The sequence below is a fragment of the Cyprinodon variegatus genome, unplaced genomic scaffold, assembly GCF_000732505.1.
Source record: "Cyprinodon variegatus isolate N-32 unplaced genomic scaffold, C_variegatus-1.0 Scaffold281, whole genome shotgun sequence".
Taxonomy (NCBI): domain Eukaryota; kingdom Metazoa; phylum Chordata; class Actinopteri; order Cyprinodontiformes; family Cyprinodontidae; genus Cyprinodon; species Cyprinodon variegatus.
The window spans coordinates 570,466-595,336 of record NW_015150734.1 but is presented as its reverse complement, the minus strand read 5'-3'; the positions used below and the strand labels follow the sequence as shown (position 1 = coordinate 595,336).

The window sequence follows — 24,871 nt, the reverse complement described above, 5'->3', positions numbered from 1 at the left end:
GAGACCAACAAAACCTCCTTCATCCTTGGCCCTATCTCTTAGAATTTTTCAAAATATTAGAAAAATTGAGCTTGCAGTTCATATAGCGGCATCTGGCTGTTTTTTTTTTTTTTTTAAGTTTACTTAATACTTTTTGGAGCACATACTTTTTTACTTTTACTTGAGTAAAGATGTCAAGTTGATACTTCAACTTTTACCAGAGTGTTTTTAAACTGCAGTATCTATACTTCTACCTAAGTAACAAATGTGTACTTTTTACACCACTGCTTTTTAGTGAGTTTATCCCTTCAGCTGTATTTGCAGAATTCAATATTTTAACAGAAAGCTGTCTTACTCATCCCCAAGACATGGATGGACATCTCACCTGTTTTAGTGTTTTTGAAAATCTTGTTTAGCCTTCGCACACAGTTTTTGCCCATGGCCACGTAGCTGGCAGTTTTCAAAGTTACTCGCCAATTAGCATTTTTTTTCTAGGTTTTTCTTTCATCCTCTTTTTACCTGGTGCAGATCCAATGAGGTACAGTATGGTTTCTCATATGGTGTACACATAGGAGAAAACATGTTTAAGCATTAACTGAATCTATTCCAGTCATGTTTAACAAAATCATTGATACAAGTACAAATTACAGAGGAAGATCTCACCTTCTGTTAGGCACTTACATTTCGACCATTCAGGGGAGAACCCCCCAAAAGGCAGAGAGCCTCTGCCCACTTTCCCATTTAATTTCAAAGTCAGCCAGTGTCACCCCAAGCCCCCATTGAGCATCCAGCCTTTCTTGCACAGCCTACAGCATTACCATATAAGGTGATGCTGGCGCCACTCCGGCCACCATATCTCAGCATAACAATGTCCATTTTGGGTGATCCACACAGAAGAGTGAACAGATCTAAAATTAACAAATGTGATAGTTATTTAAAACTGAAAATGAAATTAAAATATATGAATGTTCAACACTAGCCACAATTTTGCTGTTTAGAAATAATGTTTAACATGATTTCAGCTCACTATGGTGTGCTTAAGTTTACTTGAACTACATTTGCAAATATGTTAAATTTAAGTCACCCTTGTACACACTCATATCAAGACTACATAAAATGTTTAACACTACAGGTCATTATAAAGTATTCACCTCCGATAAAGCTCCTTTTATATGAAAATGTGCATTGTTTAAAATATTAATAAGTGTGGTTTCTTATTAAATATTAAAAGTGGTGAGGGAGGTAGAAGATTAATTTAAAAGATAACAAACTAGACTGGAAAAAATTAATTAGAATAACGGTACCGCTGTTGGGTAGTGACAACAAATCCCATGATGCTTTTCGAAGGATAGCTCTCCTTGCAAAGCATTCTGGAATATATCTGCTCGTCTAGTGAACATGTATGATATCTGCTTTTCAAGGTGCATTGTGAGAAATTTTGAGTCCACTACTTCTTCACCCACTAGATGTTCGGACACTCATCTGAAATGGTGTATCACTATATAGTGCCCTATGCGGTGATTAGGGCAAATGTTCGGACACAGCCCTTGTACGTCTCAAACCATTCCTTTATTATTGTACATTTTGTCAGCTTGACTGTTTGCTATTTTAACCAATGTGATGTGTTGAACTAGATCAGCTCTTTTCACAACTTTTGTGAGACACTTTTGTATAGAGTAAGGCATCAGTTCATAAAAAGTAGTCAGTTGATCAAGATTATGTTTGTACTTTAAAATGTTTCCAAAGTGGCAGGGATTTCCTGCTGCCTGAGATATGTATGATATGAGATATGTGAGATATGTGGTAAAACCCGAGTGCCAAAATATAAAATGTTGTATGATTTACTAGAAATTTTTAAAGTATTAGATGTATGTAGGTAATAATTCTAAACTATTTGCCACAGTTTAAAAAAAAATGTAATGGAGTAATGAACTGAGAAAGCACAACGTATATTGCATTATTCTTATACTGACTTGAGAGATCAGAAGTTGAATGTTATCTGTTGGCTTGTGGTGATCCTTCTGTCATTCAATCCACTGTCTAGAGCTCTTACTTGATAAGACTATAAAAAAACATTTTGACTAAAAAGTTTTCTGTTTCTGCTGTAACATCTGAGATTTAACTGGTTGTTATTATAAATTTGTCAATTCGTTTTTAGTGGTTATCTTAAATAAACTATTTAAAAAATTATACGTCAACATTTTTAGGCTTAGGGATTTACTTATTGGTGGTAGTCACTGAAACTGAAGGGAGAACAACTTGTATGTTCTTGTTACTGCAATTCCCTGCACTGTTGCTGAAGTGCAGTGTCTCTCAGGCTAAAGTTGCGTGGCTTCCAGAGTAAAGCAATGGCATGCAGGTGAATTACCTGGGATTTGTATTACCTTGGTAATGCTAATCCGGGGGCTTTGAATCAATGGGCTTTCAGGGAAAATATAGTTAATGTTTTTAATGTTTTTCTAAATAGTATACTGAATTGATCTCAAAGCTGATAAAAAAAAAAAAAAAATGTATTTGATTGTTCGTCACACCTTGTTAAAACACTACTTAAGTGCTACTTGTGTGGGAGCTTATAGTGACCCATCCCCTAAAGTCATTTACTTGTTTTTTGGGTCATTTTGACGTATGTGTTAACGTTTCCATTACATCAATGTGTATTTACATAGTGCTATTTGTTCTCTGGTAAGATATATATCGTCCAAGAGTACTCTGTAAGCCTACATCACAACTTCCCACTCTCTTCTCCCTAGATAGAAAGTGTTGAGTCAATAATGTTCAAATTCAACACTGAGAGGGCAGTGCTCTTTTGCAATATCTTCCATCATACTTTTCTTCCTACATTTTCCGGATGCCCTTTTAGTCATCTCCTGTGTGGAGGTACACAGTATCTGTACTCCTCATTCAAGTAGCTATTCTCCCTCTGTTCCCCCTCACTGCTATCTCAAACCAATCTCTCACAGATACATTTGTCTTTTAAGTGTGTGTGTTTGAGTGAATCTGTGTGTGTGCTACTGTATTTTATGGCCCTGGGGGGTCAGAGGTGTTTATATGGGAGAGATGACTCCCTTATTGCTTCCATAACCTGAGTATATCATATGAAACCATGTCATTTACAGTGAATGGGAGCATCTGGTCAGTTTAAATGTAATCTAATGAAACGAGGCAAAGGCCTGCATGGCTGTTCTTACAGTCCTTCATCCAAGAGACTGACCGAGTCAGACGGCTGCTGGGTGGGGCAGGCGGCAGATGAAGAGTATGGGCTCTGCTTCGGTTGGTCTATTCTTCATAGTATGGATCAAGCTACTGCTACTAACACTCAGATCCCTGATTTCATTACTTACTGTATAGACTCAATTAGAAGAGGGGCATCTTTTTAGAAGAAAATCAAAGATACAAAGATATGCTCCAGAACATCCAGGACTCTGATGTCTATAACCAGGCTCCCTCCCATATCACTTATCTTACCCATGACCATGCTCCCCTCTATATTTTCATTTTATGTGTTATTTACCTTCTAACTTTAAAAGGCAGAGTCAAGCACAGGGGCTCATAATAAAGATAAAAACCAATGCAATAAAAAAAAAATTCCTTTTCCCCATCTTTACATTTATTACATTAGACTTTAGTGTATTATGTCATTTTGGATTATTATTTTCTGACTTATACGAAAGTCTGATTTTGGTTGTTTTTGAAAAAAATATACAGTGATTTAAAAAAAATAATAATGATTTATCTACCCCTTCAATTTGCATTATGGATTATTTGGGGGGCACTTCAGGGCTACAGAGTAGGAAGCCCTTTTCTATAGAACAGAGACTGGATGGTCTCTGTACAAGCAGAGCAGGAGCCTGGTCCGCATTGCCGGCATAAAGTCAATCATGTTCCTGGTGCATGGTGGTCCTGCGCATAACATTCTTGGACAGAATTTCTAGGTGCAACCAAGGACTGGAAGGGGGCTGGTTTGGGGGGCAGAATATCTTGTCTCTGCTTTTTGAAGATGATGTGGTTCTGCTGGCTCCCTCCTGCTAAGATCTACAGCATACACTGGGGTGGTTTGCGGTATGAAGCAGCCAAGATAAGAATAAGATCCTCAGAGGCAATGGTTCTGGACGAGAAAAAGGTGGCTTGTCTCCTTCAGGTTAGAGGATAATTCCTGCCCCAAGTGGAGGAGCTTAAGTATCTTAGGGTCCTGTACATGAGTCAGAGAAGAATGGAGAGGGAAGTCTGGGAGTCTCTACTGAGATTCCTGTCACTCAACCCAGTCCTGAATGAAGTGGGAGACGAACAAACTAATTCTGAAAAGCCCACTGGACTATATCATGACTATTTTTAGTTTCTGATAACTGATAATGTTTGTTAATTTGAGGGAACACCTCAAACAATCTGCAAAATGATTCAGAATAGATTTTAGGAGACCTTTGGACTATTTTCCATAGTTTCCTGATACCTAACGGTGAAACTTTTATTCTTTCAAAAAGTTATGCATGGTTTAGTATAAACAGTATGGGATTTTCCAACCATCACTATTCAGGAAAAAAAAAAACATGTCCTGTGTCCCTGTTAGGAATTTGTGTCTGTGGGGAATACTGACATAAGCATAAGATATTGCAAAGGTGTGAAAATGCTTCCTAAAAAGTGGTATAATCCATTGCAAAAAGGAGTCCTATAACAAACCAACAAAAGGACAATGATCAGGGAGTACGCCATTACTTACTTTTGAAGAGATTTCATTCGGTCTAGTAAAAACTTGCTTTTTTCCACATTTACAAATCTGAATCAGAACTATGTTACATTGCCTATGTATAACAAAAACAAAACAAAGACCCTTTTAGCAAGTGAGTCGAGTTCATTTTTTTAAAGCCCAATGCAATTTTCAGTGCTTTCTGTGATTAACTCTCTTTTAATACTGAAATGAAACCAAATATATATATTACTCATATTAGCAATGGCCATAATAAAATGTGATCTACAATAAAAACCATAACTCTGTGTTATCACTGCTTGAGCTGAACAGAACACTGTGCATGAATTAATGCCTAAAAATCATGTGGATAGGTTTCCTAGGAAAGCAGAAGCTATTACAGCAGCAAAGCTGTATGTATGCCTTCAGCCTTGAGGTTTAAATTGTGCAGGGTAGGCCTTGTCAAACTCACTACTGGGAAAGTGGGAGCTGTGGAATCGCACTGTGTCACTGGCAACACACACCAATGACATTAACAGCAACGAGGGAGAGTCGTTATTCTTTCTTAGATAGCAAAGCTAGATAACTGGATGGAGTGTTGATGGTTGCTGGGAAACAAAAAGGGGATGACAAGCGCGGAGGACTGACTCATTGTGTTGACCAAGCAGCTTTCTCTTCCATGTGAGGCAGCTTCGGCATTTTTCTCTCCTCTTATTAGCATACCCTGACTCCATCCATAAATTCGACAGTATACGTGAGTATTTGCCATTCACTCGGCAAGGCTGCTAAATGCGTCATTATCTCTAACCTCACAATCACACAATAGCATAGAGAGAGAGAAAAAATGGGAAGCATCACAACTGGTAAAAAAAAAAAACTACAAATTTAGTGTTTTTCTCATGCTGTATTTCATCTAACAGTAGCATTGGAGATGTGGCAACATGGAATTGGATGAAACACTAGACACATTTAATAGGACCCCAGATAAAGTGCGCAAAAAGTCCTACTGACTTTGTCTTTAAATTCATGTTTAACTATATTTAGGAAAAACAAAACATTTCATAACACCTTTTTTTTTTTTTTCCTGTGAGGGTACAAGTGAGTATCGTACTTGTGTGTATGCACATTTATGTAAATATAGATTTGCTTGATGAAAGCAAGTTGGGCTAATGTTAACACCTTTCATCTTTAGTGAAGTAGTATACTGTAATCTAACACTGACAACGGCCAAAGCATGTGCTTGACTTTAGTAGATGTGTTCCCTGTTTAAATAATTGTATGTTTCAACATTATCTCATAACAAAAATGTTAACATTGTTGGTAAGTAGTCATCTACTTTAACATTTAACAGGGTAGGATCCTGAAGAGAAGGGATTTTTGAGAATTCCAATACTTTAATGACCAAATAGTTTTGAGTCCTGGCACATTGATCTATGCAACATGTTTTCCCACCTCTCCTTCAATCCCATTTAATGTCTGTGTACTTTGAAAAAGTATTTAAAAAAGCCAATTAAAGGTATTGTGGAGGATTTTCACAATTTTTTTTAAAAATGACCTGTCCTCTCCACTCTAAAAAAATGCGCGTGCGGGAGCATGCACAAGCCCATTTCTACTTGTGCATGTCTGTTTAAAAGTTTAAAAGTTGCTTTGCTTCTGAGCCCTTTCTTGTCTTCTCAAACACTTCATAGAGGCTTTTTCTCTTACGACCCTCTGCCATTTTCAATCAACCGCGATAAGAAATGTAAACTTTAATGAGTGTCTGAAACTGTAGCTTACCACATATATAAGCCTGAAAGTGCGGGATGAGCACGTAGGACGGCCTTACGTAAACATATCACAAGAATGATTGACAATTAGGAGGACCATGTATTTAGATGATCCACCCGGAAATAAAACATCATCCTCTATACCTTTAATGTATAAAAAAACCTTTGAGAATAAGCCAGACATAAGTTAAAGAGCAGAAATTTCCAGGAATTCTAGATGCTATCTATCATTTATACCAAACCCACTTTGATTGTTGCACAAAAGTTCCAATTTGGTATGGTTCCATATCAAGTCCCATGAGGACAATTAAACTATCAGCAAATGTTTACATTTTTAATGAACAAACAAATACAAAAAAAAAACTTATCTTGGTGATTACTCCAAAAATAACCAGTTGGTATGAAGATAGTTCCAAATGGTTCTCATGAGGACCTGATTAGTCTATTTCCTGAACAGAATAAATAAATAGCAGGATAAATGAATCACATTTAGGCTTACCTGGTTGGGAGCAACACACATTTTTCTGTCACAGAAAGACAGAAATTGATTGCTAATTAAAAATTCCTGACACCCAGGAGCATTTGAAAAGGTAAAATCTGAATAAGATTAAAATTATGAAAGATTTGAAGAAGAGGTATTGGTGCCACCAATGGTTGTATCAAAAACAATTATTTATTTTTTATGTAAAAAATGTAAAGAAAAAAAAATTTCAGTTTAAGATTATTCAATTACACAAATAATTATTTTCAATGTTTAGGCTAACATTAAGAAGTGTCTCTGACACTGTAATTCTTCTTACTTGCATGTATACAATAAGAAATAGTCTCTGACTATCATTCATGTTTAATCCTAACTGAGTATTTTCCTATACCAACAGGAATTCTACATACTGCATGAAGGTCTCTATGTCTTTGACTGTGGCTGAGAATGACACTGATCTTTGCTACAACTCCAAAATGAGAAGACCCGAGAAGGCTGAGCTTAGTAAGAGCAAAGACATCCTCTGTCCTGATATAGATGACTACGTTGAACCTGGGAAGGAGCCTGGAATCACGTGGTACAAGGTGAGCTTTCTTTGGGAATAAAATGTGTTAATTATATATTTAATCACTAAGGTTAAATATATCCTGCCTTTTTGTTAGATGCTGACATTTTTATAGATAGTGCTGCCTTTTTGAAACAGGCATAAGAAGGTATCTACTTTTGTGATTATACAACTGGGAAATATTATTTGATGCTTCATTGGTTTGTTTTCATCTAATTTCTTGGCTGTTTGGATTTAAAAACGTTGTTGGGAATGCAGTTCCAAATCACTTAGTCAGATTACAGTATGTATGGAGGCAATTACTTAAGCTATATTTGCATTGGTTCTCACTGCTCTCAAAGATGAGGGAAAAGAGCACTGTGCAGAGGACAGCTGCAGCAATGAATTTAATAATGAGCACAAAACTTTGGTGAGAATACATTTATTCAATGTCAGTTTGTGCCCTGTGGAAAGAGTGGATGCCCTACAAATGCTCCTTCACCCAGAGACACCCCCTCTCCTGGGTCCTTGTTTTTCCCAGGTCAGGCACGGCCTGCGGACAACAAAGTGCATCCCAACCAAGGGGTTGAGGCCAAACTAATCACAGGCAGATCAGCAGTAGATTAACTGGCTAGGCTTGACCTCAAGTTCTCTCTAAAATTCAATTACAATCTGGGTAATGACTGGGAGTGCTGGGACCCAGAGTTATTTGGACCTCGGTGGAGCCTCTGTGATTGAATTCAGAAGTTGCCGGGAGCAAGAATAGAATAGAATACGCCGAGCAGTTGTTGTCCCTGCTTGAGTGTCAAAGAGCCAGAGAGTGGATTGTATCATATAGTTACTCATTGTGCTTGCACACGGATACTGGCGTATTTGCACCGAATCAGAACAAACACACTTATTGTGCCAGAAGAGACTTCTGTAAATAAAATTCTCCTTCCTCTGTGGCTTTAGTAGAATATTGAAAGGAGAATATTCAGTTCAGTGCAATAAATCATAATGAGATAAGAAGGATGATGGCAAAGCCCTATCATTTTACAATATAGAATTATTTTGTCAATGTCAATCCATACATTCCAAGCACTTTATCCTGTGGCTTAGACAAGCATGCTATTTTAAATGTTTTGGTTTCCAGCTTGAATAATGAGCAAGTATATATAGATGAAACTTTACTTTATGGATGCAATATATTTACACTATTTCAACCTTTTTAAGTTTTGTCCCCTTTAAACCAAAAATGTTAAATTTACATTATCATTCATAGTAAGCCTCAAGAGTAAGAAGTCAAGAAAACTTTTCTAGGGGCTATCCATTTTGTTTTCAAGTCAAGCTAGAGTATGAGTCTCATTGGAAATGTTAAAACGGACCTGTTCTTGGCTGCCCTCTGTCACAAGTCCTCTCATAAATGTTGTCCCTCTGCATGGAGGACCATTGGAATTCATCCCTGCTGTATGTGGATGGTTTGGTTCTGCTGGCTCCCTCTGGTCAAGATATACAGCATGCATTGGGGGGGCTGAGCTCCTAAATTAAAAGACGTAGGGATGACAATCAGCTTCTCCAAGTCTTAATCCATTGCTCTTAATTGAAAATATTGGGTTTTTGACTTCTGGTCAGGGGGGAGTTGCACATACTGCGTCATGAGTGAAGGCAAAATAAAACCGGAGATTGACAGACAGATTGGTGCAACCACTGTAGTAATGCAGATGCTACAGTGGTTCGTTGTCGCGAAGAGTGAGCTTTTCCAAAAGGCAAAACACGCTATTTTCTGATTAGTTTGCGTTTCTACCCTCAACTATGGTCATAAAATCTGAGTCATGACCAAAAGAATGAGTTCCCAAACATAGAGTTTAAATTAGCTTCCTCCACGGGTGTCCATGCCCTCCGTTAAAGATAAGTATAGTTTTGCTCGACATGAAGTTAACCCTTTAACTGCCTGGTTTACCAAGTGATTTACCATTTCTTCACTGAAATGCAGGTTGGAGGTTGACAAGGTAGTTAAATGGTTAAGGTGGACTGGACATCTGATCTGGATGCCCACTAGACACCTCCCTTAGGAAATATTCCACAGTAGGTTGCCCAAGACAAGCCTTGGACACTGTGGATTGGCTATGTTTCTTGGTTTCTTGGAGTTAAGAGGTTTGTCCGATGATACGGAAGTCTGGGCTGTCTGCTGCCCTTACAATTCAATCTCGAATGAATAGAAGATAGCAAGTTCTTGTATGAGTACAGCTGTTTATTGGATGTCATTAAACTGTGCCAAGAAGCAGGTGATTACTCTGAGCGGCGGCTTATATCTACTGTTGAGCTATGATAATCTGTTGGCAGATCCAACTAATTGGATTGCCATGCAATCCGGAAATCTTAAGTTAATATAAGATTGACAATCAAACCATAATAAACCCATGCCCATATAGAGGACATGTGACACATGTAAAATAAACTACTCTATTTAAATGAGATAATAAATGAACGTTTTGGTCTACATGCAAAAAGTTACTCTATGTGGATCAGAATATGAAACGTCTTCAAATCTTGGAAACCAAGTCCAGTGGATATTTCTTGAATTTTTACGGAAAAGGTCTAAACCATCTGTCTATCTGTATGAAATTATGTTTCATGAATTGGTGCTAAATGAATAAACTGAATTGAACTGAATTAGCTTGATATCAAATTGAGAATCTTGGACCAGACTTATAAATTGCATTTTGTTTGTTTTTTTTCCAATCTAAATACGCGTCTTACTTTGCAAACAGGTTCAGCTTTGATTACAGTGAAAACTGGCCCTAGCAAGTGTTGATTCAGGCCAAATTAACAATGCATGTCACATTTTACAGATCTTTAACCCTAATGATTTTAGAAGACCATAGATAATTTATCTTCAAAATTATACCTTATGTTGTGTTAATGTATGCCATGGAATATTAGCAACATGAATTAAAATTTGTAGCTGTAATGTGAAAAGAATTACATTAAAGTGCAGTTTGGTATCGATACTTTTTGAGTATTTAAAACACTGTATAAGTCTAAAGTGTAAACTGATTGTAAAATTGTTTTGCCATGTCAAAGTACTTTTTTTATCTGTCTATTTCCAGCTCCCAAGTGATGTTTAAGATAATATCAGACACTCTGACCCAGCTGTCCTCTATAATGCAGGAGTGCCGTCCAAAACAGTGGCGGACCAGCATTATCCAGAAGAGAGACATTTTGTCATTTCAAGAAGTAACGGAGGACGACATTGGGAATTACACCTGCGAAATCCAGTTTGGTGGCTTTGTTATCAGAAGGACAACGGAACTTACAGTAACTGGTAAGAAGGAACTAATCGTCCCAATAGGAATTATTGCTCATATATTAGAAAACAAACACTTGGAGGAAAACAAGGTGCCTTAACAAATGTATGCACACAAACACAACGAAGCAGACTTACCACTGAGTATGGCAATGATTTCCTGCTGCTGAGTTAATTGTTGGGGGAGGCTGAACGCTGTGGCCTGGCCCCTATTCTTCCTTCAAGCTCAGCACTTTCCAGACAGCCAAGCAGTACTGAGATATTTAAGGCTATAGGCTACAGCCCTTCACACAGAGCTAAAGAGCCAGGCACAAGGTCAAGAGATTTATTCTCTGTGTCTGGGTGGATCTATTTCTCTCTTTCCCTCATTTCCTTGAAATGTGAGTTGCATGGTGGATACACAACAAATAAATACATCCATGTGTCAAAAACAGAATGTAGAGAGATGTGTTTTCTAGTAAGTCAATTGCACTGGTTTGTGTTGATGAAAAGGAAACATTTTTTTTTGGCATTTTATATTTCATCTTGATGCAGGTTTTCACTACATCATTTAAAACTGTAGACTTCAGCAACACAAAAACTTAGCAACAGAAATTGTAGCATCAATGTTCCCAGGTGATGATGTGATAGCATAGTCAATGTCATTCTGGTTTAAATGTCCTCTCAAACATTCTACAGATGCCTCTCACATATTAAACCTTTTGCCTCATTCCACACACATTTATAATGCAGCATTCTTTTGTTGCATAGTGTTTCCACATCTTTAATATGCCTTATCTATATTATTTACATGCACCTTCTTTTAAGCATTGGATGAGGACAACAGTCTGTATCTTTGGCCAGAGCAAGGACGCTTTGACACATGACCTAGTTGGAATTTGTAACTACCTATATATATATATATATATATATTTATATATATGGTGGAGGATGACAGAGCTAAGATCCTGTGGGACTTCTAAATACAAACAGTAAAATGGTTGTGTCCAACCTACTGGACATTGTGATCATTGATAGGCAGCAGAGGACAGTACTGATCAATGGCCATCCCAAATGATTAAAACATTAAATAAAAATAAAATGAGAAATTCAAAAAATACCAAGGCCTCGTGGTAGAAATAGAGAGAGCCTGGAAGATGAAGGTAACAGTAGTGCCTGTGGTCATTGAGGCACTTGGGATACTAACGCCCACACTGGAAAACTGGCTCCAACAGATAACTGGACAAAGATCATAGATCTCAGTCCAGAAATGCGCAGTTCTAGGGACAGCTTAAGTACTGTGAAGAACCTAAAGCTCCCAGGCCTCTGGTAGAGGACCTGAGCTTGACAAGAAGGGACCGCCCAACTCACCCAGGAGTACAAGGATTGGGTGAGAGAGTAATTTTTTAAAATAAATATATGGATTTATCTTTGCCTTCAGTTTTGAAGAAAGTAAATCTATTTTCCCTATTCCTGGTGGGGCTGCTGGAGGATTGATTATCTCTCTGAGTTAAAGATTGATTATTCCTTCAATCAGTAAATTTGTTTTTATTGACTTCCAACAGCTGAGCAATCAAGAGGAACAAGCCTAAAGAAACTAAATCTAAAGTGACAACCGATACCCATACAAGTGGATTTTGTTCTAGTTTTAAAATAGAATAAAGGATGAAATTCCTAACTTCCTTCATGCTGCAGCTATGACAGCTACACAGAGAAACAAAGTACAGTAGCCTTCTGAACGGATTGACTATCTGCTAAGGGCTGATCAGGTATGCTTAACCAATACTGAGTTAGTTATGGAAGATAGAGATGAGCATAATGACGTCCTCATAACAGTAAAGGGGTTAAAGATTTTGCGGGACTAATGACCTCTTTTTATGTTATTCAAGTGGAAAATAGGCAAGAAGAGGTGAAGAAACATATAGTGAAGATCCCAAAATCAAAAGCCAAACCCAGGGCATGTATGTCAAGGACTAAAATCCTCTTGATATGAAACACCTACAGTACCTACCTCTGTGCTATGTGCTTGCTCCAAAACTTGACATATTTTGCAATCATGTTAAACATCTCTCTTTTATCCTAACATTTATATACCCGGTAAAATGTAGATCAAAACCATAATATAATCTGAAATCAACATAAGTTCAGTTTTCCCCAAAATTTCTGACATGTTTTCAAAATCTTAGATAGTTAATATTTCCTACAATTTTGTTCTTCCACTTCGTTTTTTTAAGTATCTCACCTTCTTCCAGCCGTAACAACCTCTATCACAGAGAGTGTTGCTGTAAGGGCAGCCTGATAGCTTGTAGGTTTGTGGTGTTAACTGATTGGGGAAAAATGTCTTTATTTCTTTAATTTCACAAAAGTTGAAATTGACTTTGAGTACTAGCTGATTTTTTTGTGCATTTTTAGATACATAGCCTCTGCATTAAAATACAATGTGTGCCTCTTGGGAAAACCTCACTGTGTTTAATAGCTATTAAAATCAATAGTTAAAATAAATCACTTATTAAGGTTATACCAGATTCTGTGATAATGTACACAAAAAAATCTAAAACATATTCCTAATGTGTTTTATTTACAGTTAATAAATTTTGTAGTTACATTGTCAAATGTATATATAAGCTGATACAGTGGATTAATGTTTTCCTAAAGAAGTTGAATTTTACTTACAACCAGGAAAGCTACATTCAGGCAGACACCACACAAGTGGTCAGATTCTCCTGTTAGGTTCTAAGAGAAAAAGGTTATTATCTGACTAAGTCCACTAGTTTTTAAATGGTTTGAAAAAGGAAGAAATACTATGGAAGAGGAGGCTTTATGAAAAGCAAGGAGGGAAAATAGAAGGAAAACACTGTTGTTTGTTTGGCTTTTTAATGCCTGTTTAAACTTTTAAACCTTGTTTTGTGGCCTTGGTTCTTAAGTATAAGAATAGATTTTTCTTTATTTGTTCAGGTTGGGTTAATTAAAATGCAACATATGCTCCTCTGTCTTTTAAAAGTCCTGGTGATATTGGTAGCTAATGAAAATTTATATAAAGGTTTTATTAAAAAAGTAGCATAATATAAAGAGGGATTGGGTGTTAACAAAGAGGAAAGGATGTAAAAATTATAAGGAAGCCTGTTCTTCTTAACAGTACTGTGGATTTCTTGTTACTTTTTTCATAAAATCACAGCAAATGCAGTAGCAGTCTTGTTGCCTCTATAAAAGTACTATTTGTTTTGGTTTTGCATTATTATATAGCATTTACCTTATTGCAACAGTGGGCCATCTTCTCTTTACAGCTCCAGCATCCGGACAGAATCAAATTAGCTCCTCCTCACCACAGACTCATTTCTTTTAATAAACCCGCACCACATCCCCTCAAGTGGGCGTGCGATTACCCACATTTTATCACATCCTGTTAAAACCACCATTGCCTAGACAGCAAGTATAAAAGGCCAAACTATGTTTAAGATCCAGACACTAATGTTTTACTATTTTTTTTCTTCTTCCATAGGCCAGGAGGATAAAGGAGGTCATTAAGTTTAAATGATCCTGAATTTAGTGCCATAAACACCAGCCTTTACTCTGACCCTGCCTTGCTACAGATCGAGGAGGGTATGTGTGTGTGTTTGCTTTTCTCACTTTGCTCCACTATATAAAAGAGGAGACAGAGTTGCTATATCTGAGCTGAGGTCAGCCTAGTAATAGAGGTTAACTATGGGCATAAACAAAGCATCATGCTGATCAGGCTGATCCAGAACCTCTTCAATCAAGCTCTGAAGCTTCTCAGGTTAATAGAAATTTAAAACAAATAGCATCCTGTGTCTCATTGCCTCGTTTCACATTTTGTTGGGGTGCATTTAAATGCTCTTACCAGAAGACTTGAAGGTACATCCAGTACATTAATTTGTGTGTAGTAAGTATATGGTATCAGCATCCAAAAAATATTGGTGCGTCTCTTTCCTTATACATTTTAACCTTTACCTCATTTGCATAGAAAGTAACCTTGCTGTTTTAGTTTTTGAAAAACCTAACCATGCATGTGGATGTTTTCTTTTGCTTATTGTGTATTTCTATATTTATTTTATCTATAAAACACTGTGGAGCTATTTTAGATTAATGTGCATTTTGTGTGTTGCTATCAGCAATTCAAGATGACAAATTCTTGGTTTTTAGCACCATTTGTTTTTCCAATTTAATATAAAAGAACCCACTAAGGTAGAAACTTGTTATAGAATGCATCAACATATTTTATTTATATGGCATGGAAGCAGTAGTGGATACCGATCCTGGTGATGCTCAGTGCTCAGAAGTTGCTATTTTGGTATTTCTCTTTGGGATCTCAGAAAATCTGACTCCAGAGCACAAACAGAGTAGAGTTTAGTAAGCTCCATATCATTTGTGACAGAAAGTAGATATGATAGCATCTAATTCTTGAAATTGAGACTTGGTGAGCCTAATACACCACTCTTTGTAGATTTTCTGAACTTTGGAGATATTTTTTAGTTTACTTTCCATCTTTCTGCTACATAATTTTCATTTCCAAAGTACATGAAAAGCAATAGATTATTCCAAAGAACTCTGATAATTTAGAAGAAGAAATGTTAAAAAACAAATTAAGTAATCCTTTTTTTATTTCAATGCCAATAATTGTGCACCAGCTTATTTTGTTAAAACATTTATTGATTAAAATTTATATATTTCCCCATAGCAAATATGTGCAAAAAGGTTGGCTTTTTTTTTATTTGTATGAGATCTTACAAGTGTTAGGCTCAGAACTGAAGGATCCAGTATTCAAGGCGAACAAATAGTTAGATTTCTCAAAACGTCTATTGACAACAGAGTAGGACATAAGCGACAATGGCATCTAAGACAGGAACCTCTGTGGGTGGAGATAGGAGGTTAGTGTCCACAGATCAGAACCCGGGCAGGCAGACTCAGAGTCGAGAGAGAGAACCAATCAGGATCAGGTAGTCGGTACAAAGGATTGTTCGAATGAGTCTCACCAAAGGCTCCAAATAATCTGGCACTGATGACTGGTCTGAAGGTTGGTTATATAGTGACTAATGCAGGTGGATAACATTAGTGAGTAGTGAGAAGTGGGCTGAGCTAAGTGGGTTTGTTAAATAAGTGATCAGGCCAGGCACAAGTGGAGCAAAAGGAAATTATTTATTTCAAAAAAGGTGTAAATTAATCGTTGAACCGACACACACACACACATATATATATATATAATGTTTTTTGTTGTGTATCCGACTCGTGTTTGTTTATTTTCTTATAGGTCTCGTGTAATGACAGTGCTACAATAATATAACAGATCACAGCCAGTTGTGCTGATGAATGCAGCTTCCCTATGTGTTCTGTGTAAAAGAAAATATCATACAAAGAGAATTGGAATAAGGATAAAGAGAACAAGGCAGTGAAAGTTACCGATAACAGCAGAGGAGGAGAGGTGATAGAAGAAGCAAAAAGATAGAGAGGTTGGTGCTCCTGTTTCTTATCTGTATTTCCTGCCAGTGTTTCCCAGCAGAAACAGTGTGTCCACAGCCATAAACAGACTATTATCCCAGTGTTTATCACAGTGCACATTACCGTTTGCCTCTGTCGGACTTACTGTAATGGAGTCGTTCGGTTTGATGGATGCCTCAGGCGTAGGTTTCTATCTATTGCTCCCATTATACCTCTGTCTGCATCCCCTCGCAGCAGAAATGTCTGCATGCACATTCAGCATTGCCAGCATGGTTATTGAGGTTACGGCCAATGTAAATGTACCATTTGGCACAGTGAATTGGAGGTGGAGAGGGCAGGAAGAATCGAGCTGAGGGAAGAAATTGTCTGCCACACATTACCATTTATGGAGCATCTGCATTGAATGGGGTGACACTTGGGAAACTGACTTTACGTATTGCGGATAAATATATCAGTGCATGAAAAATAAAATAAGTGATCATTTATTCATTTATAAATTCATTTTTCTGCGGTTTTGCACTTTTTTCTCATCTTACTGTACAGTGTTAAGCAGTGGATGGATTTAAAATCCTCTCCAGAGCATTTATGTGCAGCAGAAATACCAATAATTTAGTTCTGGATTGATCCCAAATATTGTCTCATTGCTGTGAAAGGCTCCTTCCTTTTTTCCCTCCTAAGGGTCACCCTCAGATACATGAACACATGAATACCTGTGTGCACATACATGAGCGTGAAGACTGGTTTGTTTCTTTCCTTATCTTACTATTTTTATTAAAGCAATAACTTTTACTGAGCCAGCTGGCTGTGATCTCAGGCAACACTGCAAAAAGAAGCAGAGTCAGTCAGAAGAGACACAGGGAAAGGAGAGCTGTGGCATCCCCACCTCTTCCATCTGTTGTTCCTCATCATTTTTCAGCCTGAAGAAGGATGAATGGTTTGTTCAAGAGGCAGTGATTAGCACTTATGTTGTAATAGTAAGGGGCTTGAAGAGGAAAGAGTGGATAAAGATGAGATGACAGAAAAAGAGATCGATTTGTTCCTAGCTGAATCCCTTTCCATTTTCTAATCAGGGTAAATACACTACACAGTTACCATCAAGCAACAAGCCTCCTATTTGTTTTCTTCTAAGACACTCTGCTCTGTGTCCTGCAAAGGTGCTCGTAGAGTAGAAGGTGAAATATCACCTGAGGTAAGTGTTATTCCAGTAGCTGACTTTCTTGTCTTCATTGACATGCACATATTTGCACTTGTTTGGGCTCTGCAGACACACTCTGCTAGCGTAAATCACAGCCATGGGAGGCTGCTTTACATGTTGTAAAAGCATTTTATGTCATTGGGGTAGGTACTGACTGCCATATCCATCTAGTGTGTAAAAAAGGTTTGGTGTGAGGGTAGCAATTGGGAATGTTCACATACTTTTAGAGCTTTTAATTGTACCATAAAGATGAATTATAAAGCAAGAGAATATCTATGTCTGAAGTGGAGGAAGGAATACAACCAACTATAGGATTGAAGTATAGCAACGCTTCTCAGTGAACATTAAAATACACCAACTTATGAGACAAGGTGAGATTCAAGTAGCAATGAGGGAAAATTTTTGAGTCCCAAATGTTTTACTAACACAGAGTAAAGGTTAAAAAAAAGTATATTTCTTGTAAGAAAATCATGTTGCCTATCCCTATTCATGCTTTACTTTTTTATACTGAAAGCGGTGTGTGTTTGTGTGTGTGTGTGTGTATGTTTTTTTTTTGGGGGGGGGGGCTTTTCATTGGACAATTGTCCAGATGAAATCTGACAGTTATACGTGGAAAATGTTTAAAAGCTGTGCAATACTTAATTTAATTCTGTGCTGGTTTCAAATAGACTGCACTCGATATATACAGGAGCAAACATGACAAGCAAGTGGATGTCAGCAATTTGCATCCATCTTTGCATCAGGTAGCGGGCTAAGCCTGTATCTCTGATACTAGAGATTGAATCCCTGTTGCATCAGGAAGCACATCCAGAGTTTAATTTCTGCCAAGATTGTGTAATGATTTTGTAATGATTTGTTGTGGTGACACCTAAATAATATGATTACGTGGCCCCTCATGCAACCGCCAAGTAAACATTTATTATTCAACGCATTGTTTTTGAAGAGAAGCTCTTTAGATAAATGTTTTCATTAATTATGAAATGTGCATATTAAATGTGAAATTCCAAAATTATTATTTGTTTTTTCTTTTGCCTTTGTCTTTTTTTTCTTTTCCGCTACCAAAATTAACGCAACCAATTTCCCATGTATGTAATGCTAAAGGTTAAATTATTTTTGCAGTCAAGGCAATATGGCAATATGGTTTGTTTAAAAAAGATGTTTTAATATTGGTAGACACCCCCCACCACAGAAATTCGTGCATATATTGCTTTAAATGTGGAAAAACTGTGTCAGTATTTTGAGAAAGATTTGTAGAATCTTCAGATTAGCAGTAGATTTGCCTTTCGTAAACAGTTTAGCTTTAAAACTAATCAAAACAACTCTGAGCTGAAAAACAAAAAACAAAACTATAAAATAGTTATGAAGTGTTGGGTTCATGAATAAGTCATTTAAACTAATGATTCATTGTTGTGACCAAACTGAATTAAATCTGTTTCATTATCGGATTTCTTATTCACTCAATTTAGTTAAATCAGTGCGAGCCATTTGGGATTCATGTTGTATTCACAAGATTCAGCAAGTCAACCTACTGGCAACACACAGAAATGCAGCTCAGGAGTAATTTACCATGTAATACTGCTTATGGTGCTGGTTCAGTCACTCCTGTACTGCTGCCAGGCATCACCCTGTGATTTTTTTATTCTGTGACTGAGTCAATATACGCTAACATACCAGACACAACAGCATACTGCTGCTAGGGAGTGATTTGTGCCACTGTTTGACTCACTTGATTTGAGTCACAGCATCGACCAACAAATTCACACTCCCAAGCCCTGATCCTCGGTCATAGCATCACATACTGATGCAAAGGGGTTACCTCTTTGGTGATTCTTTGGGTCTAGGAGTTAGGATAAGGGATGGGTAAGATCTGCCTTGCAGTTGACGGCAACATTTTTGCAAGTTTCTGCCACAACCTGTCATGCACCCTGCGCGTCAAATGTGAGACAGGAGCTTGACCAAGTATCAGTGTTTCACAAGTTGGTAGTGAGACAGCATTGCATGGACAAGTCCTGCCCTGACTCATGCAGTACTTCAATCATACTGAAGATGGTGATTCTTTTTTAGTACTTCTCAAAGTCAGGAGTACTGTATGCCACAGAGGCATTGGCATAATAACAAAAAAATGCAGTGAGATTATTTGTGCATTACTGTAAACATATTTGGGCAATAAAAAATAACAATTGAAGAATAATTTTCATAATATCCCTGCAGGTAGACCCAAATTAATGCAGCGTTCAGACAATTTATATACAATTAAACCAAAACATTAAAATGATTGAACATAACCGCTGTGGAATATTTATAAAAAAAATATTTTAAAAGAGTTTGCAAAGAGACGCAAAAGTGAAAATGCACATCTCCGCTCAGGTACTTACTGTAGTCATCACAGCAGGGATTTTTCTTTCCCTCCTCAATTCAACAAAAGTAGGGTTCTATTTTATACATTTGCTCCTGTTTTAAGACATGCAAACCTTGGTGGACGGAAGGCGGTTTAACAACCAACATCAACAAGGCTATCTTGTATTATATAGAATTTTTTTTGTTATTTCTACCATTTAACTTTTGTAAAGTGCTCTATAAATATTTTTTTTGTTAATCATTATTAGCTCCAAATACATGACTTTGAACCTCATCTTTCCTTTATGGCCATCCTTAAACTGCCTCTTGAACAACTAATCTGCTCATTTTAATGGGCAGAACCAAGCTGGTTTCCACATCTTAACATTTAATTCAATCTTTTTAGATTGTTCGCAAAACGCCAATTTATTTCATGCACTAAATTGCACATGGAATTTATTGCACCTTAAGTGGAATCCTTAGGCCCTTGATGTTTCTAAAACCATGCTTATTGCCAGTTTTAAATGTGAACTCACATGAAATGTTGTTATAGCTCTGTTTATAGGACACTAATTATGACCACAACCATGCTTATTGCCCATTCTATCTGTGAAACCAAAATTGCAATTGCACGTACTGACTGATTAGGTGAATTAATCATTTTAATGAATCCTTTTAATGAACTGATTTCATTCATTCAGTTAACACAAACAACTTTTGTTTCCATCACTAAAGCAGACACTAACTATCCCAAACTTAACAGCTTACAATTAGCTGGGGGCAGTATAGTCACAGGAGATAAAATTGATCCATATCTTGCATATTGCTTTTACTCTCTACCAAATACTCATAGTGTTGTTAAACAAAAAACTTAAAACTAATGGTGGCACCCTAAATTTTTAAGTGATAAAGTTTTGTTGGCAAGCTGAATAGGCACTCTCTTTTATCTGACTCTGTAAACAGTGCAACTTGAGAACTACTTCCTTTTTTTAATTTAAAAGAAGAGGCCTTTCAAGGCTAGAGCAAACATCTTTACATGTGGCTTATTTTAATACTTGAGACCCATTCCACTAGATTAAGTCACATTCTTAAACTAACTGGATACAGTGAAATGAGAGTCACTTTGTCGTTTTAATATTGTATTATACTCCCATCAAACACCACTTTTTCCCTTAAATAATCCCAATGGTTCCCTCATCTGTAGCCTCTTGATAACCCTCCCTCCCCTGTTATCCATGGTCTGCACAGCTCACCTCATCACCATTCACCACCAGCTGTCCTGTCAGACTCGAAGTAGGCCCAGAGTTCATGTTGTTTAAATTCAATTAAAAGTGACATCAATCTGCATGTGACGAATCTAAATTTACATACTCCGCAATTAATCTTTCCCAACCTATCCGACTCCACCCACATACTCACCCACAGTCTTTGGTTATTATCATTATCTAGACCCAGAGGCCCTCATACAAGAGCATGATTGAAATAAAATTATAACTCTGCCTCTTGCAAACCTTTTGAAGTGAGGCTTAATAATTAAACAGTGTTTCTCAGAAGATGACAGTGTACGACTTGAGAAAATTTGCTCATGCTGTATTTAGGAGTCCTGTGAATTTAGTAAAACTAAGCTCTGTATTTAAGATGGCATTTCCAATAGTTATGTCTGTCAAAATCACTTCAAAGCCATCAGTATCTGTCTATGTAAACATTCTCCATATGAAGACACAAAAATCAAAGCATAGGTTTGAAAAAAGAATTATTGAGAAATAAAAATACTATTTATAGAGAATACAATATAATCAGATGTATTTTAGGGATCCTACTCCATCTTTCACAATTTATGCTTTCCGTCTCAGTTAGTTTGAAAAACTATTGTTTTCAGCTTGTTTGCATCTTGGCTACAATTCCCCACTTGCTCATTATAAATATGACTTTGCTTGACCTTTTATGCTCACAAGTGCCTGGTCCCAGTTTATTCGTCAGGCATGTTTGCGTTTATAATTCCATTAGCCTGCTGCTTCCTTCAAGAGCTCATTCAAAGTAGGTTGCACTTTGATTTTGTCTAAAAATTAATTTGAACTTTAACGATGGTGATAATGATTGAGTGTAATGGCTTCTGCACCGAACAGCATGCATAAACAGTTTTGCCTGGTTTGGTCCAAAGGTAACAAAAATAATGATTTCTCATTTTGTAAATGCTCAAATTTCCCTCTATTACATAACTTTTTTCCCTTTCTGGCACTTTTTTATTTTCTGTATAGTAAATGCTTATTAAAACTAACTTTAAATCTAGTTTTCAAGGTAGATCAAACACTAACTTTATGAAAGAAAAGAGTGATGCATGTCATTTCACAAGATACTTTATAATAACTGAAAGAACATGTAAGATATCACTGATGTTTATTGATAAAACATCCCTTAATTCCTCATGGTGGTTTGAAACCATTGGATCCAGTACATTTAAAGTTTTCTGCAGAATCCACAAAAATGTTGTAAATTTAGATTTAATCAATGTGTTTCCCCACTACCCCACAGTAGATAGAGAGCCATTATACTTGTTATGCTTTGGGAAACAAATCTGTTAGTTTTATCATCTAAAGCAGTTTAGCATTGTTTATAGTCCAACTGTTTGATAGCATATGCAGTCAGTGCCATCTTTGATAGGGCTGAATCTTTTTTTTTCACAGCGCATCATAACCTTTCATAACAAAAAGCTTTAGACATGCACATTTATTTGTCAATTATTCACTGAGAGAACATCCAGATAAATAATCAATAAATTAAAATTCAGTTAAATAATTCATTTAGTTTTTTTTTAATAGAAAAGGCTTTGTTGTTGCAGTGGGGCAGTGTTAAGTCTTATTAACCACCACTGCCCACAATCCTCCTTTCAAAAGAAAAAAAGCAGTCTCCTTATCCTTCACAGCTCATAATTTCTCTCTTAGTGCTTTATTAGTTGGTCAAAGGGAGGCATTATTTTGAACAGTCATATGCCACTTGAAGGATCTTTCTCAACACCGGTTCAGTAAATGAAGGAACAAATTACACTCGAAATGAAAAGAACCGCCTGGATGAGCTATTTTGACACATATTCTGTGAAGTTAGACTCTAATAAATAAAAAGGCTCCAATAAACAACCATCTTTTGTAAGGACAGTTCTTCTTTAATCACAATACTTAAACAACTAGGGATTTTGTTGTGCTTTCTATATTTTTCCCTTTGCCCTGACTCACAAAAAAGCATTATCCGTATTCAGAGACAGACTGTTTGAAATATAAAGCTCCTAGTTTAAAAAAAAAGAAAGAAAGAAGACAAATAACAGACAAAACAGAAGCGTCATGTGCATCACAAGGCTTGAAGCATGGCTGTTTAAGGGAGAGCGAGCCTGTTTTTTCCAATTTATTGCTGATTTTACACATGAATCATTAAAAAGAGATGCATGGAAGAAAATAGGATGCAAATTAGGGGCACACAAATCATGTTTTAAAGGACTGTATTTCTTTTTAAAAGAGATAAAGCTTTGTTAAGTGGGTCCCTCTCGTCAGTTTAAATAAAACCCTGCTGTCCCAAATAAATGTAAATAAACATATGGAATGCTGATAATTAAAACATTCACACAAAATTTAAAGACCTCGTGGCCACTCACAACTACAGGCCAGATATGGAGACTACACATATGCTGAAAGACATGTTATAAAAGATGTCACACCACGACAAGCAAGTGTAAGCACCTCTCACTGCTGCATCACATTCAGTATAAGTAGGAAAACAAAGCTCTGTTGTCCTTTTGGGCTCCCACTGATGTAAATCACTCATGTAAGTGCTTTGAAACCTCTGTCCCTGAAGAGGAACAAACTAGGCTTTTTCTCTGTGTTACTTTTTTTTCTCTCTGTACAATATGCAAAGTACCTCACCATACAGTATTAATCTGAACTTTTTCTGCTAAACTGTAATTTGGCCTCCATTTTGAGTCCAATTCCTGACCGTAAATGAAAAAGCCTTTTTAAGATGCAAAATGGGGTAATGGGGAACATGAAATTAGCAATCTTTTTATCTTTACAGCAAGGTAGAGAGCCAGTCCCATTTCGGAACTCAGCAATAACCCCTGTAGACTCAGTGAGCCTTGGTAGGGAGGTGCAAACTGTTCTTCTATAAACATTTTGCTTCACATGTTCTGTTTGCATGTCATGTTGACCATTATCAGTATTTCTGTACAGATAATGCACCAGGTGTTTTTCTTTTATCACTAAGGTTCACTATTTGGCTGGAAACATAAGTATGTCTCATGTCCTTCTTTCTTAGCAGTGCATTTGTTGCTAGGTTGGTGATTTGTTTTTAAGGGTCAAATAAACAAACAAAAAAAGGTAAATCTTTTATATATTCAGTGAGCCACAGTGCTAAAGACCCAGTTACAGCTCTCTGGAACTGCTGGTTTTCATCTTAAAAAATTAAAACTGTGGTCCTGTCTTGATATAAATTGAAGCTGACAAGGTAACACCTAAGTTTCAAAATCATTCCCTAACTAAACTGTAAAGGTAAGATTGGGATTGGTCCAAGGGATAAATCAGTTAGGGTTTCTTTGCCAGTGTATCATGAGTAATAGATTTTGCGTTATGTCCCCAAGTACAGTACAAGGGCCAAAACAGGATGATTGCTGTTTAGAACCACGTACAGTATATAGCCCAGTTAATCAGAAAATACAAATAAATTACACATATTTTAGTAAATTATATGATCTCTTCTTAAGTACAATGGTCAAATGAATCACAACCAAAACGCACTGAAAAGGAAATTGAAAAATCCAGGAAGCCTAAAAACAAATCACTAAAATCTGACAGTGAATGATAGTAAACTGAGTAATTCACAATTTCAGGACTAATACCAAACTGGTTCAGTTCTAATTGATTACCTTTAAAAATGGTTCCTCAATACCAATGTGCCATGTTGGGGAAAAACAAAAAGCTCTTGTAACGTCTGTTGCGATCTGCAAGCACACTGTTGAATTTCTAAACTCAACTTGAACAAATCGGTGCAATAATCCTAAGGTGTAAAGAACACCTTTTTACTGTAAACAAGCGACAACCAGGTGCTTTTCACAAGATCACTTTGTCACAACAGTAATCCTTTCACGATGGATGGATGGATGGATGGATGGATGGATGGATGGAT

The 24,871-nt window shown here is 36.8% G+C and overlaps 1 protein-coding gene across 2 annotated transcripts in view; it reads left to right on the top strand.

The window, feature by feature from the left end:
- il1rapl1 (interleukin 1 receptor accessory protein like 1) overlaps positions 1-24,871 on the top strand; it is a 288,146-nt gene that overhangs the window by 146,016 nt on the left and 117,259 nt on the right. For both annotated transcript variants that reach the window (XM_015383288.1, XM_015383289.1), the window contains exons 4-5: positions 7,305-7,491; positions 10,605-10,758. In XM_015383288.1, the coding sequence (XP_015238774.1) occupies positions 7,305-7,491; positions 10,605-10,758 (341 nt within the window). The remainder of the gene's footprint in view (positions 1-7,304; positions 7,492-10,604; positions 10,759-24,871) is intronic.